This window comes from Coregonus lavaretus, assembly GCF_964263955.1.
Source record: "Coregonus lavaretus genome assembly, chromosome: 4".
In the NCBI taxonomy this organism is placed as follows: Eukaryota; Metazoa; Chordata; class Actinopteri; order Salmoniformes; family Salmonidae; genus Coregonus; species Coregonus lavaretus.
In genome coordinates this window covers 19,248,014-19,267,849 of record NC_139991.1, presented here as the reverse complement: position 1 = coordinate 19,267,849, position 19,836 = coordinate 19,248,014, and the positions used below count along the sequence as shown (strand labels likewise).

At 40.9% G+C, this 19,836-nt stretch overlaps 1 protein-coding gene across 1 annotated transcript in view; it reads left to right on the top strand.

Annotated features, from left to right (window-relative positions):
• The window catches only part of LOC311128015 (CD151 antigen-like), a 77,253-nt gene that overhangs the window by 12,408 nt on the left and 45,009 nt on the right, over positions 1 to 19,836 (top strand). The window contains exon 2 of the mRNA XM_084159944.1: positions 14,119 to 14,215. Coding sequence (XP_084016070.1) covers positions 14,120 to 14,215 — 96 coding nt within the window. The 5' untranslated portion in view covers position 14,119. The remainder of the gene's footprint in view (positions 1 to 14,118; positions 14,216 to 19,836) is intronic.

Below are 19,836 nucleotides of genomic sequence, written 5' to 3'. Positions count from 1 at the left end.
GACTCGGTGACTGGGTTAATCAGGAAGTGAATAGAGGATGTTGTTCCCACTATGACGATTAGAACGTACCCAAACCCAAAAACGTGGATAGATTGCAGCATTCACGCTAAACTGAAAGTGCAAGCCACCACATTTAACCATGGCAAGGTGACTGGGAACATGGACATGTATAAACAAACCAGCTATGACTTCTGTAAGGCAATCAAAGAAGCAAAACGACAGTATAGGGACAAAGGGGAGTCAAAATTAAGCGACTCAGACACAGTACCAGTCTAAAGTTTTAGAACACCAACTCATTCAAGGGTTTTTCTTTATTTTTACTATTTTCTACATTGTAGAATAATAGTGAAGACATCAATATTATGGAATCATGTAGTAACCAAAAAAGTGTTAAACAAATAAACATATTTTTGAGATTCTTCAAAGTAGCCTCCCTTTGCCTTGATGACAGCTTTGCACACTCTTGGCATTCTCTCAACCAGCTTCACCTGGAATGCTTTTTCAACAGTCTTGAAGGAGTTCCCACATATGCTGAGCACTTGTTGGCTGCTTTTCCTTCACTCTGCGGTCCAACTCATCCCAAACCATCTCAGTTGGTAGAGGTCGGGTGATTGTGGAGGCCAGGTCATCTGATGCAGCACTCCATCACTCTCCTTCTTGGTCAAATAGCCCTTACACAGCCTGGAGGTGTGTTGGGTCATTGTCCTGTTGAAAAACAAATGATAGTCCCACTAAGCGCAAACCAGATGGGATGGTGTATTGCTACAGAATGCTGTGGTAGCCATGCTGGTTAAGTGCGCCTTGAATTCTAAATAAATCACTGACAGTGTCACCAGCAAAGAACCCCCACACCATCACACCTCCTCCTCCATGCTTCACGGTGGGAACCACACATGCGGAGATCATCTGTTCACCTACTCTGCGTCTCACAAAGACACGGTGGTTGGAACCAAAAATCAGAAATTTAGACTCATCAGACCAAAGGAAAGATGTCCACAGGTCTAATGTCCATTGCTCGTGTTTCTTGACCCAAGCAAGTCTCTTATTATTATTGGTGGCCTTTAGTGGTGGTTTCTTTGCAGCAATTCAACCATGAAGGCCTGATTCATCCGGTCTCCTCTGAACAGTTGATGTTGAGATGTGTCTGTTACTTGAACTCTGTGAAGCATTTATTTGGGCTGCAATTTCTAATGAACTTATCCTCTGCAGCAGAGGTAACTCTGGGTCTTCCTTTCCTGTGGCGGTCCTCATGAGAGCCAGTTTCATCATAGCGCTTGATGGTTTTTGTGACTGCACTTAAAGAAACTTTAAAAGTTATTGAAATTGTACGTATTGACTGACCTTAAAGTAAAGATGGACTGTCGTTTCTCTTTGCTTATTTGAGCTATTCTTGCCCTAATATGGACTTGGTCTTTTACCAAATAGGGCTATCTTCTGTATACCAACCCTACTTTGTCACAACACAACTGATTGGCTCAAACGCATTAAGAAGGAAAGAAATTCCACAAATTATCTTTTAACAAGGCACATCTGTTAATTGAAATGCATTAAAGGTGACTACCTGATGAAGCTGGTTGAGAGAATGCGAAGAGTGTGCAATGCTGTCATCAAGGCAAAGGAAATACCTATGTAAGAATGCTGTTCATCGACTACAGCTCAGGACTACTTCCTGACAGGCCAACCCCAAGTGGTGAAGGTAGGCAACAACACCTCCGCCACGCTGATCCTCAACACGGGGGCCCCACAGGGGTGCGTGCTCAGCCCCCTCCTGTACTCCCTGTTCGAGAGACAGCCTACAGTGAGGAGGTGAGAGCCCTGGTGGAGGAAAATAACCGCTCCCTCAACGTCAACAAAACGAACGAGCTGATCGGGGACTACAGGAGACAGCAGAGACTGCACACCCCTATCGACATCGGGCCGCAATGGAGGGTCAAAGCTTCAATTTCCTTGGCGTTCACATCACTGACGACCTGAAATGGTCCCTTCACACCTCAGGAGGCTGGTGCGGTCAGCCCAACGCATCATCGGGGGCACAGTGTCTGCCCTCCAGGACATCTACAGGACCCGGTGTCACAGGAAGGCCAAGAAGATCATCAAAGACCTCAGCCAACCGAGCTACGGCCTATAGAACAGGGGTAGGCAACCATAGTCCTGGAGTGCCGAAGACCAGGTGTATTGAATTTAGGCACCACTGAACTGATCAATTGGCTCAGTGTGTCAGATGTGGTGCCTAGTTGGAACAAAATCCAGTAACAGGGTTACCTACCCCTGATCTAGAAGGAGGAGACAGTACAAGTGCATCAAAGCTGGAACCGAGAGACTGATAGAAGCTGCTTATCTCCAAGCCATCAGAGTGTTAAACAGTCACCACTAGCCGGCCTCCACCCAGTACCCTGCCCTGAACCTGTCACTGTTACTAGCGGCTACCACACGGTATTCTACCCTGCACCTTAGACTGCTTTGCCCTATGTACATAGTCATTGAACACTGGTCACTTTAATAATGATTACATACTGTTTAACTCACTTTATATGTACTGTATATACTGTATGCTAGTCATGGCTCATCCTATATATCTACTGCTGTACACAGCTTTTCTCTTTTCTATTCATATACTGTCCATACACACATTATATACACTGAACAAAAATATAAACGCAACATGTAAAGTGTTGGTCCCATGTTTCATGAGCTAAAATAATAAGTCTCCGAAATGTTCCATACGCACAAAAAGCTTTTTTTTCTCATCCACCAGACAGGTGTGGCATATCAAGAAGCTGATTAAACAGCATGATCATTACACAGGTGCACCTTGTGCTGGGAACAATAAAAGGCCACTTTAAAATGTGCAGTTTTGTCACACCACACAATGCCACAGATATCTCAAGCTTTGAGGGAGCATGCAATTCACATGCTGACTGCAAGAATGTCCACCAGAGCTGTTGCCAGAGAATTGAATGTTCATTTCTCTACCATAAACTGGAGGCCAACGTCGTTTTAGAGAATTTGGCAGTACGTCTGTCCTTGAAATTCTACACAGGGACACTCGAAGTCAAACTTAAATGAATCATTGTTTATTAACAGCAAGCTGGAGAGGTCACAGTCAAACTTGGATGCATAAAGTACTTGTCTGAAGTGAGCTCCGTCAGGGCAGTCCCATTAGATCTCTCATATACTGCTTACACAGACAAGTTACATAGGGTTGGTTCCTGTATGTGTCTGGCACCATCTCCTATCTTAACTTATTCTGGGCGTTCTGCCAGATGGTCCTAAGGAGGGGGGCTCATATCTTTACCAATTACATGACTCCCTCATATCTTTACCAATTACAGGCAGGAACCAAGGATTATTTATGGCACGAAACACAAGATGAACATTTTCAAGGCTGTCTCTTCACATAACCTTTTTCCATCACATTATCATTGAATTTTTATGTAAGCATTTAGATTTGAGCTGCTATCAAAAGGAGGTTCTATCAAAATACATTATAATAAATTGTAATGAAGGTTATACTTCTATTAACGGGAGTGAATCTAATTTCATTCATAATCATCATAATAAAGCTAAAATCTACAATCCAAGTACTAAGTAAACAAAATCACCGCATAAAACCACACACTTTCAAACCCTTCATTCTGGGTTGTAAAATCATTCTGGGTTGTACTTGTAAAACCATTGCAGTAGAATGTTTTAACTTAAGACCTTCGCGTCATACAGTTACACATATGCTTCATTACACCATTACATTTATGGATTCTGGCATTTACATTTGAGCTGGAGCTTTTGTCGCGAGTGGCATGTTAATGCATTTCTAGTCTAAAGTATTATACATTTCGCAGTGTGTAGACCTCCACAATCGACCTGATACCCCAAATAAACAACTCAGGAAGGACAGGGCCATAGCGAACGCCATTGTCGCCATTACTTCAGCCGGTTAGAGGGGGTGAGGCTCACACTGTTCTCGGTCAAATGTTCCCTTCCATGCATTTGATACCATCTGTGGTCACCTTCGCCATAACCTCGAGAGAGGACACCCAGAACAACAATTTAGTTTAGGGCATTTCTGATTCAGGAAATCCAGAGAAACTATTTACTGTATGACAAATTATTACTACTACCAATATTCTTAATACAAATGTCTAAGACAAATGTAAAAGTGAATAACAACACACAGTTGAAACCATTTTCTTTTCTCAAATTGTCTTATACTCCCCTATCATCTTGGTGATCTCACTGCAGAGTTACAGGGTCAGGGAGTCAGAGGGCTAATCCTTAGGGAGAAATCCCGACCATCCTGCAGACCCAATCTGGTGAGATTTGTATTGAAGCAAGACAAAACGAAACAAACAACAATACATTTCTTCCCTTTTGACAAATGACTCACATCGTGATTCATGCATCCCAAAAAAACAACGCTGCCGGTTAAATCAAAATAACTAATAAAATTAGAATTACAACCCTTGATCACTCCATCTTAACTTAATTGTATCCCATAAGGTAATTCAAGGAATAGTAAAATAGACTAGAGACAGGTGTCCCTCATTCAGGGGCAGCGCACTCTCTCTGTCCTTCTCGTGGTCCGAATCACACATAGGACTTTTGATTAATTATAAACTTCTTCTAATTATTAGTGCTTACATAGCCCATTTAAATCTCACCCAATGTCTCTAGTCTTTCTAGTAAGGGTGATCAGGCCTCACCAGAAAGTCAGAACAGAGGTCAGAGGTCATTCAACCCCATTAAGTGAGTGTTTCCTTCCCTTTTCTTTCCCTGTACCTCAGACTCATTATTTAAAGACATTTCATACATTCCAAACATTTTGTGTACCAGGTTTACATTGGGGTTTTCAGTACATTTCTTATCAGCAGAAATTACATGTGTGGAACCAAAACTCTGTGACAATAGATACTTCAGAACATTTCATTTGTGTGCCCTTTAAGGTGCATCCTTTCTAACCTGTGAAAACCAAAATAAAAAGACCCCACACAATAAATAAATATTAACACCACTAACAAATACTCATTAACAGGTGGGTTGTTTGTAGGTGCTAAAAACAAACAAAATTGCCAGGCCTTACTTATTTTGGGAGCTCCCTTAACAGCCGGATTCGGGTACCTTTATACTAACTGTTCCCCCAAGGCACCTGCCTCAGAAAGCATTTCGAAGGGTGAGATACAGCATAATTGGTAAACTCATCAGAAAACTTGGTAGTGGACATTCCATAAGTCCTGAAAGAAAGAAAATAAACATGTACTTAGTTTGCACATCTTAATCAGTTCTAAAAATTCTTAATCTTAATTGAGTTTACTGCATCTTGGGCAGGAAGTCTTGATAAAACCATGCTTATACAGAATTATACTTCAGACACATCAGATGATACGGTGTCCCGTTGAGCGGAATAGGCACCTTCTAAAGTAAACAAACTCAGAGCCCCTCTCTTGTAATCTTATCGTTTTGACCTGTTGCATCAACTAGTCAAAATATGAAACCTGTTGTTTAACAAATCTGCTAGGACCTTCAAAACGTTGGTGCTGGCTTATCAACTTAATATTCGGTACTAAAACAGTTACTTGGATGATATACTTCAATTCTGGACACAGTTCCACGTAATAATAATAATAATAATATGCCATTTAGCAGACGCTTTTATCCAAAGCGACTTACAGTCGTGCGTGCATACATTTTTGTGTATGGGTGGTCCCGGGGATCGAACCCACTACCTTGGCGTTACAAGCGCCGTGCTCGACCAGCTGAGCTACAGAGGACCACAACACGTAATGGAAACAGATTATGGTTTTAGGTGACATTACTTTCTTACATAAATCACTGGTGCTACCCAAACTATAGAATTGAGAAATAATAATTGGAAATTGTCAAAAATGTATCTTATTAAATTATTCATACTTCTGTCCCAAATTGACCACTGTGTCCCTTACAGCCTGTTTGAGTTCAGTGAGTACTGGCGACTATCTATTTGTCCACAGGAAGCTTATTTCTAACCCAAACAACAGATGGCGGCCTCTAATTTAATATCAGTCCCAATGCTCAATCCCTCTGTTCGTCATGTGACCTTGTATTGAAACATTTGTGACCTTGTATTGAAATATGAAACCTGTTGTTTAACAAATCTGCTAGGACCTTCAAAACGTTGGTGCTGGCTTATCAACTTAATATTCGGTACTAAAACAGTTACTTGGATGATATACTTCAATTCTGGACACAGTTCCACGTAATAATAATAATAATAATATGCCATTTAGCAGACGCTTTTATCCAAAGCGACTTACAGTCGTGCGTGCATACATTTTTGTGTATGGGTGGTCCCGGGGATCGAACCCACTACCTTGGCGTTACAAGCGCCGTGCTCTACCAGCTGAGCTACAGAGGACCACAACACGTAATGGAAACAGATTATGGTTTTAGGTGACATTACTTTCTTACATAAATCACTGGTGCTACCCAAACTATAGAATTGAGAAATAATAATTGGAAATTGTCAAAAATGTATCTTATTAAATTATTCATACTTCTGTCCCAAATTGACCACTGTGTCCCTTACAGCCTGTTTGAGTTCAGTGAGTACTGGCGACTATCTATTTGTCCACAGGAAGCTTATTTCTAACCCAAACAACAGATGGTGGCCTCTAATTTAATATCAGTCCCAATGCTCAATCCCTCTGTTCGTTATGTGACCTTGTATTGAAACATTTACTTCTTCAAATTACTAAGACATTGCATTATTAGAGTGCTATCTGAAGCCACTAATATTACCATTCACTTTGTTACTTTCACTAGTCTCCATATGTTTCCTTCAACTAGGACTCCCTTCTTCCCAATAGGAAGACGTTCTCAATCACTACCGTTAATACACATGGATCACTCTCAAACAATGGGTGCTGAGGAGTATTTCTGTCTGTAATAAAGCCCTTTTGTGGGGAAAAACTCATTCTGATTGGCTGACAGATTTTTCACCTAGTCGGCTCGGGGATTAGAACCAGCGACCTTTCGGTTATTGGCACAACGCTCTTAACCACTAAGCTACCTGCTGCCCTTTTTCCGCATTTTGTTGTTACAAAGTGGGATTAAAATGAATTTAATTGTCATTTTTTGTTAACGATCTACACAAAATACTCAGTGAAAGTTGATGTTATTAATGGAAAATTAAACACTAATATATCTTGATTAGACAAGTATTCAACCGCCTGAGACAATACATGTTAGAATCCCCTTTGGCAGTGATTACTGCTGTGAATCTTTTTCGGTAAGTCTCTTAATAGCTTTGCACACCTGGATTGTAAAATATTTCCCCATTTTATTCTTTTAAAAATTCTTTAAGCTCTGTCAACTTGGTTGTTGATCATTGCTAGACAGCCATTTTCAAGTCTTGCCATAGATTTTAAGTCCAAACTGTAACTAGGCCACTCAAACATTCAATGTCGTCTTAGTAAGCAACGCAACTCCAGTGTATATTTGGCCTTGTGAATTTGTCTCTGTGTCCGTTGGAAAGCACACTGACCCAAGGTTTCCTCTAGGATTTTGCCTGTGCTTAGCTCTCTTCCGTTTCTTTTTATCCTAAAAAACTCCCTAGTCCTTGCCGATGACAGGCATATTCATAACATGGTCCAGCCACCACCATGCTTGAAAATATGTAGAGTGGTACTCAGTGATGTGTTGTGTTGGATTTGCCCCAAACATAACGCTTTGTATTCAGGACAGAAAGTTAATTTCTTTGCCACATTTACACTGCAGTATTACTTTAGTGCCTTATTGCAAACAGGATGCATGTTTTGGGATATTTTATTCTGTACAGGCCAGGCTTCCATCTTTTCACTCTGTCATATATGTTAGTATTGTGGAGTAACTACAATGTTGTTGATCCATCCTCAGTTATCTCATATCACAGCCATTAAACTCTGTAACTGTTTTAAAATCACCATTGGCGTCATGGTGAAATCCCTGAGCAGTTTCCTTCCTCTCTGGCAACAGAGTTTTACAGTGCATTCAGAAAGTATTCCAGCCCCCGTCACTTTTTCCACATTTTGTTACGTTACAACCTTATTCTAAAATTGATTAAATCGTTTTTTTTCCTTCAATCTACACACAATACCCCATAATGATGAAGCAAAAACAGCTTTTTAGATTATTTTGCTAATTTTAAAACTGAAATAATACATTTACATAAGTATTCAGACCCTTTACTCAGTACTTTGTTGAATCACCTTTGGCAGCGATTACAGCCTTGAGTCTTCTTGGGTATGATGCTACAAGCTTAGCACACCTGTATTTGGGGGGTTTCTCCCATTCTTCTCTGCAGATCCTCTCAAGCTCTGTCAGGTTGGATGGGAGCGTCGCTGCACAGCTATTTTCAGGTCTCTCCAGAGATGTTCAATCGGGTTCAAGTCCGGGCCCTGGCTGGGCCACTCAAGGACATTCAGAGACTTGTCCCGAAGCCACTCCAATGTTGTCTTGGCTGTGTGCTTAGGGTTGTTGTCCTGTTGGAAGGTGAACCTTCGCCCCAGTCTGAGGTCCTGAGTGCTCTGGAGCAGGTTTTCATCAAGGATCTCTCTGTACTTTGCTCTGTTCATATTTACCTCCATCCTGACTAGTCTCCCAGTCCCTGCCGCTGAAAAACATCCCCACAGCATGATGCGTTCACCACCATGCTTCACCGTAGGGATGGTATTGGCCAGGTGATGAGCGGTGCCTGGTTTCCTCCAGATGTGACACTTGGCATTCAGACCAAAGAGTTCAATCTTGTTTTCATCAGACTAGAGAATCCTGTTTCTCATGGTCTGAGAGTCCTTTAGGATCCTTTTTGCAAACTCCAAGCGGGCTGTGATGTGCCTTTTACTGAAGAGTGGTTTCCGTCTGGCCACTCTACCATAAAGGCCTGATTGGTGGTGCTGCAGAGATGATTGTTCTTCTGGAAGGTTCTCCCATCTCCACAGAGGAACTCTGGAGCTCTGTCAGAGTGACCATCGGGTTCTTGGTCACCTCCCTGACCAAGGCCCTTCTCCCCTGATTGCTCAGTTTGGCCAGCTCTAGGAAGAGTCTTGGTGGTTCCAAACCTCTTCCATTTAAGAATGATGGAGGCCACTGTGTTCTTGGGGACCTTCAATGATGCAGAAATATTTTGGTACCCTTCCCCAGATCTGTGCCTCGACACAATCCTGTCTCAGAGCTCTATGGACAATTCCTTCAACTTCATGGCTTGGTTTTTGCTCTGACATGCACCATCAACTGTGGGTCCTTATACACTGCTCAAAAAAATAAAGGGAACACTAAAATAACACATCCTAGATCTGAATGAATGAAATAATATTATTAAATACTTTTTTCTTTACATAGTTGAATGTGCTGACAACAAAATCACACAAAAATTATCAATGGAAATCAAATTGATCAACCCATGGAGGTCTGGATTTGGAGTCACCCTCAAAATTAAAGTGGAAAACCACACTACAGGCTGATCCAACTTTGATGTAATGTCCTTAAAACAAGTCAAAATGAGGCTCAGTAGTGTGTGTGGCCTCCATGTGCCTGTATGACCTCCCTACAACGCCTGGGCATGCTCCTGATGAGGTGGCGGATTGTCTCCTAAGGGATCTCCTCCCAGACCTGGACTAAAGCATCCGCCAACTCCTGGACAGTCTGTGGTGCAACGTGGCGTTGGTGGATGGAGCCAGACATGATGTCCCAGATGTGCTCAATTGGATTCAGGTCTGGGGAACGGGCGGTCCATAGCATCAATGCCTTCCTCTTGCAGGAACTGCTGACACACTCCAGCCACATGAGGTCTAGCATTGTCTTGCATTAGGAGGAACCCAGGGCCAACCGCACCAGCATATGGTCTCACAAGGGGTCTGAGGATCTCATCTCGGTACCTAATGGTAGTCAGGCTACCTCTGGCGAGTACATGGAGGGCTGTGCGGCCCCCCAAAGAAATGCCACCCCACACCATGACTGACCCACTGCCAAACCGGTCATGCTGGAGGATGTTGCAGGCAGCAGAACGTTCTCCACGGCGTCTCCAGACTCTGTCACGTCTGTCACATGTGCTCAGTGTGAACCTGCTTTCATCTGTGAAGAGCACAGGGCGCCTGTGGCGAATTTGCCAATCTTGGTGTTCTCTGGCAAATGCCAAACGTCCTGCACGGTGTTGGGCTGTAAGCACAACCCCCACCTGTGGACGTCGGGCCCTCCTACCACCCTCATGGAGTCTGTTTCTGACCGTTTGAGCAGACACATGCACATTTGTGGCCTGCTGGAGGTCATTTTGCAGTGCTCCTCCTGCTCCTCCTTGCACAAAGGCGGAGGTAGCAGTCCTTCTGCTGGGTTGTTGCCCTCCTACGGCCTCCTCCACGTCTCCTGATGTACTGGCCTGTCTCCTGGTAGCGCCTCCATGCTCTGGCCACTACGCTGACAGACACAGCAAACCTTCTTGCCACAGCTCGCATTGATGTGCCATCCTGGATGAGCTGCACTACCTGAGCCCCTTGTGTGGGTTGTAGACTCCGTCTCATGCTACCACTAGAGTGAAAGCACCGCCAGCATTCAAAAGTGACCAAAACATCAGCCAGGAAGAATAGAATAGGAACTGAGAAGTGGTCTGTGGTCACCACCTGCAAAGCCAGTCCTTTATTGGGGGTGTCTTGCTAATTGCCTATAATTTCCACCTGTTGTCTATTCCATTTGCACAACAGCATGTGACATGTATTGTCAATCAGTGTTGCTTCCTAAGTGGACAGTTTGATTTCACAGAAGTGTGATTGACTTGGTTACATTGTGTTGTTTAAGTGTTTCCTTTATTTTTTTGAGCAGTGTATTAACAGGTGTGTGCCTTTCCAAATCATGTCCAATTAATTGAATTTACCACAGGTGGACTCCAATCAAGTTGTAGAAACATCTCAAGGATGATCAATGGAAACATGATGCACCTAAGCTCAATTTCGAGTCTCATAGCAAAGGGTCTGAATACTTATGTAAATAAGGTATTTCAGTTTTTTTTTTTTTATACATTTGCAAACATTTATAAAAACCTGTTTTCCCTTTACATTTACATTTACGTTATTTAGCAGACGCTCTTATCCAGAGCGACTTACAGGAGCAATTAGGGTTAAGTGCCTTGCTCAAGGGCACATCGACAGATTTTTCACCTAGTTGGCTCGGGGATTAGAACCAGCGACCTTTCGGTTACTGGCACAACGCTCTTAACCACTAAGCTACCTGCCGCCCCTTTCTCATTATGGGGTATTGTGTGTAGATTGAGGATTTTTTTAAATAAATTTTAGAATAAGTTTGTAACATGAAAAAGGGAAGGGGTCTGAATACTTTCCGAATGCACAATAGGTGTATTGTGTGAAGATCAGTGACACAATTTCAATTTAATCCATTTTAAATTCAGGCCGTAACACACATTTTTGGGGGGGAAAAGTTAAGGGGTGTGAAATACTTTCTGAAGGCACTGTATTTTCCAGACATTGCTCGTTCTGATATTTCTTAATTTCTTTCTTTTTACTTTTGGGTTGTATGCGTATTGTTTTGTAAAAAAAAAAATGTTTTGCTGGGTATTATTTCTGCACTGTTGGAGCTAGAAACACAAGCATTTGGCTAGACCTGCGTTAACATCTGCAAATCTGTTTACGTGACCAATAAACTTTTATTTGACTTGATATTTGTATTAACCTTGACTGAATTAATCATTTTATGGGTGAACACCCTATGTTATGAATAATGGGAAAGGGAATTGCATCACAAAGCAAAATAAAAACAAAATAGTCAACTGGACAGGATAACGTTACTGTTACAGTAGCAAGCCAAATACATTGCGAGCTAGTTCGCAAATGGCAAACAAACAACGTTATAAATTACTTTGTAGTGACTACAGGTGTGAGCAACTTAGCTTGCAACCTACCAGAAATGGTTGGCGCTTTCCTGTTCATGGTGGGAAGATGGTGGGAACAGAACCCGGTTTCAACCGGTCCCAAAGTGAATAAAGTGATCACTGCACACGGAAAACCGCAGCTGGTGGATCACTTCAGACTTCGTATCGACACCATAATCAAGATGTCGGATGGCCTGACACAAAGCTTTATCGCAGACAGGAAAAGAGTGAAAATGTGCAGTATATTTGTATCTGACAGGGACATTATTGCACCTGGATACAATTTGGGCCAGATATTCTGCCTACTTACTTCCCTAAAGTGACTCAGCTACTTGACTACTATTCGCCTATTACTTTACTTTGGAAACCACTACTAACCGCTAGCCTAGCTACTAGTTACTATCTCTTTGTTTACTTCCTGTTGTCCTGACTTCCTTTCTTAAAGACCAATAGTAAGATGCTCCTTCGTCCCTCCTCCTGTAATTATCAATCTTAGAACCACGAAGAAGCGTATCAACGGATTACAGACAATATGGAAGACCTTTTAGACATTTTACATTAAAAAACAAATGTATTTGTCAATTCAATGCCGAGACACCAATGGTTGTTGTTACGATAAATAAACATAGTTTTTTGCGCATTTTAAAATACAGAAACCTAAAAACTGTCTGGGGTACTGACAAATGTCCAGTCAAGTGTTATAAAAGGCCCAGAAGTGTTTTGGGGTCAATTTACCCTTTAAGCCCAATTTGCATTGAAACATCGTGATAGTGTGTTGATATCTCTAATATTTAATGAACATCAGCGTAAATGTTTTTTGTTAAGATTTAAATTGATTAAAACACAGGTATGCATCTAGCATATCTAGCCAATTGCCAAGATTAGGAACAATTAGAAACTTCTGTACTCTCTCCAAGATGTTTCGAGTGGACAGGTAGTAGTTGATGCAGAGAGAGAAGAATATGATCAGGGTTGAGGGATATCGGGGTTAGAAGACCTACAAGTGGTGGACAAAAATGCAAACAAATGAGGGACAAGAAGATGACTATTGGGCGACTACTCATGCACGTGATTCTGTTTTTACCTTTGTACAGTACCTTTGTAATACAACAGTAGAGAGGGAGATTTGGAACTGTCTTCAGATAGTCTTTAGGAAGACAAGTTGAACTAATTAACAAGAATAGCAGTACAGCAAAAGTGAATGAGCTTTCAGTTCATTAATTGAAAGTTGTATCTGTTATGGTCTTTGTGTATGGCTTCTTATCCACAAAAGGCCAGTGTGGGTGCATTTTTTTTCTCCAACCAAGCAATAACACACCTGATTCAACTAATCATGACTTGATTGAAATCTATGATTTGTTGATTAGTTGAATCAGGTGTGTATTGGTTGGCAAGAACAAAAGCCTAAGTCCACATTGATCTCTGTGGATACGATTGGACCCTGTTATGAGTGCTACTTTCATGATGAATAGTAATGATCAGTTTATTTTAATAACTTTAGAATATAATCAAATTTTACATAAGAAATGTCTGTTTGTATGTTTTGAACATTTGGAAATGAATTCAGATGGATTATTTAAGAGGTGGGCTTATTTGGAACACTCATGGGTTTAAAGGGTTTAAAGGGACTTTTCCACATATTTGTATCAAATGTTTGTGTCTTATTAAATCGTTTTGTAAGTAAAGTCACACAACTTCACATGAGAAATTAATCCTTCATCAAAATTAGGGCAGTATATGTTAGAAATATTTAACATTAGATTTTGTTTGGCTTATTAGGTACCCTTATATACCCTACAGTATATTGGTCCAAACAATATGTCAAAATAAATAAGCTTAATCAAAAAGGGTACTTCTGAGATATTAATAATAATCATTTTTATGTTGAATAAATCAATGTGACATATTTTTTCTTCAGAATATAGACATACTCCATATTTTAGAGCACACTATAAGGAGTATTATGACACCAAGATGTTTTACTCTACCATGTATGGCTCACGGATCATAGGGCCTTAAAGGAGGCCTGTATAGGTCTAAAAAGGGATTTTCTCAATAATGGTTTGTGATACGAATGTAAAAAGCATCCTTCCTCAAATAACGTTTTTATTTAATAATTGCCCGAATTATCTGTGATCGCAAAAATAGGCTTATTCTGTGTCCGGGAAACTGTCCCTAAAAGAGTCACCAGCCGATATAAAGTTAACAAACCCACCTCTCTCTTTCTCCTGCAGCATGGGGGCACCAGCGACAGCGTACGACGAGAAGAAGGAAACATGCGGGACCGTCTGTCTGAAGTACCTCCTATTCACATTCAACTTCCTCTTCTGGGTGAGTCTGCATGCCTGTCTGTCTGCCTGCATGTGACTTTCATGCTGGGAGGACAACCCCTCTTAGAAATGTTGGGTTTTTGCAACTTTCTGGTGTCCACAGACCAACACAACACCACCAGGCATTCCATCCCACATTCCGTATCACTCAGCTCTCTGTAGACAACTGTGCTACCCAGCCCGCTAGACTGAACGGCTAGTCAGCCGCTGTGGGGGGGATGACAGCTGTTCTAATACAGATCTCAGGAAAGATGTGTCAGCTAATGCAAACCTAATAATCTAGCCCTGCTAGGCTGCTACAGATGCTCAAATACATATTTTCCCCTAAATAATTGTGAATCCACAGGGAAATTCAAATTGTACTACAATTATGATTTTAAGTTGATGGATTCTGTTAAAATGTAACATGTTTCAAGTTAAACTGTAGTTTGTTTGTATCCTGTGAGTATTAATGGAGTTTAGGCCATGAAACTGTGTGTATGCTAATTTGGAAAGGTTGACCTAATCAGATAAGAGGAAATTGCCTCGGACCAGGGACAGGGTCAGGCCCAGGACAATGAAGATGGATGGGTTGTGATTCTGACATCTAGCTAAACAAAGAGAGGACCAGGGACATTCCACAGGGGAGAGAAGGGAAACACATTGGGGTCATAAAATGTATAGCTGGGGAGGTGACACCTACAAGAGGGTGGTGACCAAAAGAAAGGAAGAGTATAAGATGTGTTGTGAACTTTCTAAATGTATGCACTCAGCTGACGGCATCCTTGGTAATAAACACTTGAAACTTCTCTTGAGATTTTGGTCTCAATTCCTTATTGCAAAGAGGTTGCAATAGCAAAGTTTTATTTTTGTATTTTGTATTTTTCTTGTAATTGTATTTTACACAATTTTTCTCCCCAATTTCGATCATGTCTCATCGCTGCAACTCCCCAACGTGCTCGGGAGGCAAAGGTCGAGTCATGTGTCCTCCGAAATATGACCCGCCAAACCACGCTTCTTAACACCCTCCCGCTTAAACCGGAAGCCAGCCGCACCAATGTGTCGGAGGAAACACCGTTCACATGACGACCGAGGTCAGCCCTGCAGGCGCCTGGCCCGCCACAAGGAGTCGCTAGAGCGCTATGAGCCAAGTAAAGCCACCCCCCAGCCAAACCCACCCTAACCCGGACGATGCTCGGGAGCCCCTCAATTTTAAGTTTTGAAAGTCCCAAATAATATAACAAATGACATAGAAGTGATTGAAATATATTTTATTTGAGCACTACGGCTTCTACATCTCAATCCAACCAATGAAAATACAGATATCTCATGGAACTGGAGAGATTTTTCCCCAGGCGGAGTGGTCAATATCCATATATGGAGATGTCTTTACTTTATCACTAGTATGTGGATTCCTGGGTCAGATTCTGTTCCTTAACAACTTTGTCAGTGTCAAGATAACATTGTGTCGGGGCGATATATAAGTTAGCAGCAGCTACTGTATTTCCTTTTGTGAAATGTTATTTAATATTATTCACACACCTTTATTCACACCTCCACATTTTGTTGTTACAGCCTGAATTTAAAATTGATTAAATTGAGCTTTTGTGTCACTGGCCTACACACAATACCCCATAATGTCAAAGTAGAATTATGTTATTGGAAATGTTTACAAATTAATTAAAAATGAAAGGCTGAAATGTCTTGAGTCAATAAGTATTCAACCCCATTGTTATGGCAAGCTTAAATAAGTTCAGGAGTAAAAATGTGCTTAACAAGTCTCATTAATAAGTTGCATGGACTCTGTATGCAATTATAGTGTTTAACATGATTTGTGAATGACTACCCCATCTCTGTACCCCACACATACAATTATCTGTAAGGTCCCTCAGTCGAGCAGTGAATTTCAAACAAAGACCAGGGAGGTTTTCCAATGACCCGCAAAGAAGGGCACCTATTGGTAGATGGGTGAAAATATAAAAAGCAGAAATTGAATAACCCTTTGAGCATGGTGAAGTTATTAATTACACTTTGGATGGTGTATCAATACACCCAGTCACTAGAAAGATACAGGCGTCCTTCCTAACTCAGTTGCCGGAGAGGAAGGAAACCGCTCAGGGATTTCACCATGAGGCCAATGGTGACTTTAAAACAGTTACAGAGTTTAATGGCTGTGATAGGAGATAACTGAGGATGAATCAACAACATTGTAGTTACTCCACAATACTAAATGACAGTGTGAAAAGAAGGAAGCCTGTACAGAATAAAAAATATTCCAAAATGCACTAGACTGTAAGACAAAACCCACAAAACAATATGCATTTACCTGTTGTCTTTTTTTATGTGGGTCTAGTGCATTTTAGATTTGAAGAACACCAACTACAGATACACGTACGTGCTTGTTTGAGATCTCAAAGACTAAATTCAAAGTATAATCAGTTTAACAGGTGACAGATTATTTTACTATTGTAACATGCCATGGTGAGAATTATATTGTCCCCATCAGGTGCCCAGGTTTTTGCCATAGATGGTAGAGTTCTCGTCTCTGGACCACACAATATTTAGATTGCTTTGTGCTAAGGCACTTGTGTCTCTCTACATTGGTCAGCTACATCAGTGACCAGGGTGGGATCCTAACGATACGCCTATGGGGCCTGGGCTCACAAATGCTCCTTGAGAGAAGGGGTAATACTGAAGCATGTGTTGATGACAGTTCTAAATCAGAGGCCCAGGCTTTTTGCATAGATGGTAAAGCTGTCATTTCTAGACTGCTACATTGTAGGATTGTGCCCTCCATGGCACTTGATATACATTGATTGACTCTATATTTAGATACCTGAAATACTGCCTGAGACACCTTTGCTATTTGTCTTCATGCTCAATAAATGGTGAAACCCTATTTGTGATGGTGTTCTTTGTTTGAATGTATATGCATGAAACGTACTCTACCAGTCAAATGTTTGGACACACCTACTCATTCAAGGGTTTTTCTTTATTTGTACAATTTTCTACATTGTAGATCAATAGTGAAGCCATCAAAACTATGAAATAACACATTAAATCATGTAATAACCAGAAAAGATTAAACAAATCAAAATATATTTTTTATATTTGAGATTCTTCAAAGTAGCCACCCTTTGCCTTGATGACAGCATTGCGTTTGAGCCAATCAGTTGGTATTTTATTAGGATCCCCATTAGGTGTTGCAAAAGCAGCAGCTACTCTTCCTGGGGTCCACACAAAACATGAAACATGACATAATACAGAACATTAATAGACAAGAACAGCTCAAGGACATTTAAAAAAAAATGTAATCTGATTACAATGAAGAGCAAGACGTGCCACTCTGTTTTGGGCCAGCTGCAGCTGTATGATATAAGTATGATATTTGTCCCCATGTGCAGGTGCTAACCGTAGTCTGGCTTTTTTATGGCAGTTTTGGAGCAGTGGCTTCTTCCTTGCTGAGCGGCCTTTCAGGTTATGTCGATATAGGACTCGTTTTACTGTGGATATAGATACTTCTATACCTGTTTCCTCCAGCATCTTCACAAGGTCCTTTGCTGTTGTTCTGGGATTGATTTGCACTTTTCGCACCAAAGTACGTTCATTTCTAGGAGACAGAACACGTCTCCTTCCTGAGCGGTATGATGGCTGCGTGGTCCAATGGTGTTTATACTTGCGTACTATTGTTTGTACAGATGAACGTGGTACCTTCAGGCGTTTGGAAATTGGAAATTGCTGGATGAACCAGACTTTTTTTCTGAGGTCTTGGCTGATTTCATTTTGTTTTCCCATGATGTCAAGCAAAGAGGCACTGAGTTTGAAGGTAGGCCTTGAAATACATCCACAGGTACACCTTAAATTGACTGAAATGATGTCTATTAGCCTATCAGAAGCTTCTAAAGCCATTACATAATTTTCTGGAATTTTCCAAGCTGTTTAAAGGCACAGTCAACTTAGTGTTTGTAAACTTCTGACCCACTGGAATTGTGATACAGTGAATTATAAGTGAAATAATCTGTCTGTAAACAATTGTTGGAAAAAGTACATGTGTCATGCACAAAGTAGATGTCCTAACTGACTTGCCAAAACTATAGTTTGTTAACAAGACATTTGTGGAGTGGTTGAAAAACGAGTTTTAATGACTCCAACCTAAGTGTATGTAAACTTCCGACTTCAACTGTACGTTTTTTCAACAACAGGTTATGGTCAATAATATCAAAGGCTACACTGAAATCTAATAGTACAGCTCCCACAATCTTCTTATTATCAATTTCATTCAACCAATCATCAGTCATTTGCGTCAGTGCAGTACATGTTGAGTGGCTTTCTCTATAAGCATGCTGAAAGTCTGTTGTTAATTTGTTTACAGAGAAATAGCATTGTATTTAGTCAAACACCATTTTTTTCAACAGTTTGCTAAGAGCTGGCAGCAAGCTTATAGGTGTGCTGTTAGAACCAGTAAAGGCCACTTTACCACTCTTGGGTAGCGTAATTACTTTGGCTTCCCTCCAGGCCTGAGGACAAAGACATTCCTCTAGGCTCAGATTAAAGATATGACAGATAGGAGTGGCTATAGAGTCAGCTACCATCCTCATTAGCTTTCCATCTAAGTTGTCAATGCCAGGAGGTTTGTCATTATTGATCGATAACAATAATTTTCCCACCTAACTTTACAAAATTGAAACTTGCTATGCTTTTCTTTCATTATTTGTTTTTTATGCATGAATACGATGGCTCACTGTTCATTGTTGGCATTTCCTGCCTAAGTTTGCCCACTTTGCCAATGTAGTAATCATTAAAATAATTGGCAACATCAAATGGTTTTGTGATGAATAAGCCATCTGATTCGATGAATGATGGAGTTGAATTTGTCTTTCTGCCCATAATTTCATTTGAAGTTATTTTCCATCATTCTTTATATCATTGATCTTTGCTTCATAATACAGTTTCTTCTTCTTTTTGTTGAATTTAGTCATATTATTTCTCAATTTGCAGTAAGTCAACCAGTCAGATGTGCAGCCAGACTTATTAGCCAATCCTTTTGCCCCATCTCTTTCAACCATACAGTTTTTCAATTCCTCATCAATCCATGGAGCCTGAACATTTCTAACAGTCAGTTTCCTAACAGGTGCATGTTTATCAATAATTGGAACAAGCAATTTCATAAATTCATCAAGTGCAGCGTCTGGATGCTCCTTAGTAATCACATCAGACCAACAATTTTTTTTTTTATATCATCCACATATGAGTCACAGCAAAATCTTTTGTATGATCTCTTATACACTATTTTAGGCCCAGCTGTTGGAACTTTGGCTTTCCTGGATATAGTCACTATATTGTGATCACTGCATCCAATGGGTACGGATACATCTTTAGAACAAAGTTCTACAGTATTAGTAAAAATGTGATTGATACATGTGGATGATCTTGTTCCTGTAGTGTTTGTAAACACCCTGGTAGGTTGATTTAATAGCCTGAACCAGATTACAGGCACTGGTACAGTAAGAAGCTTCCTCTTGAGCGGACAGCTTGATGAAAACCAGTCAATATTCAGGTCCACAAGAAAGTAGACCTCTCTGTTTACATCACATACAGTGGCTTGCGAAAGTATTCACCCCCCTTGGCATTTTTCCTATTTTG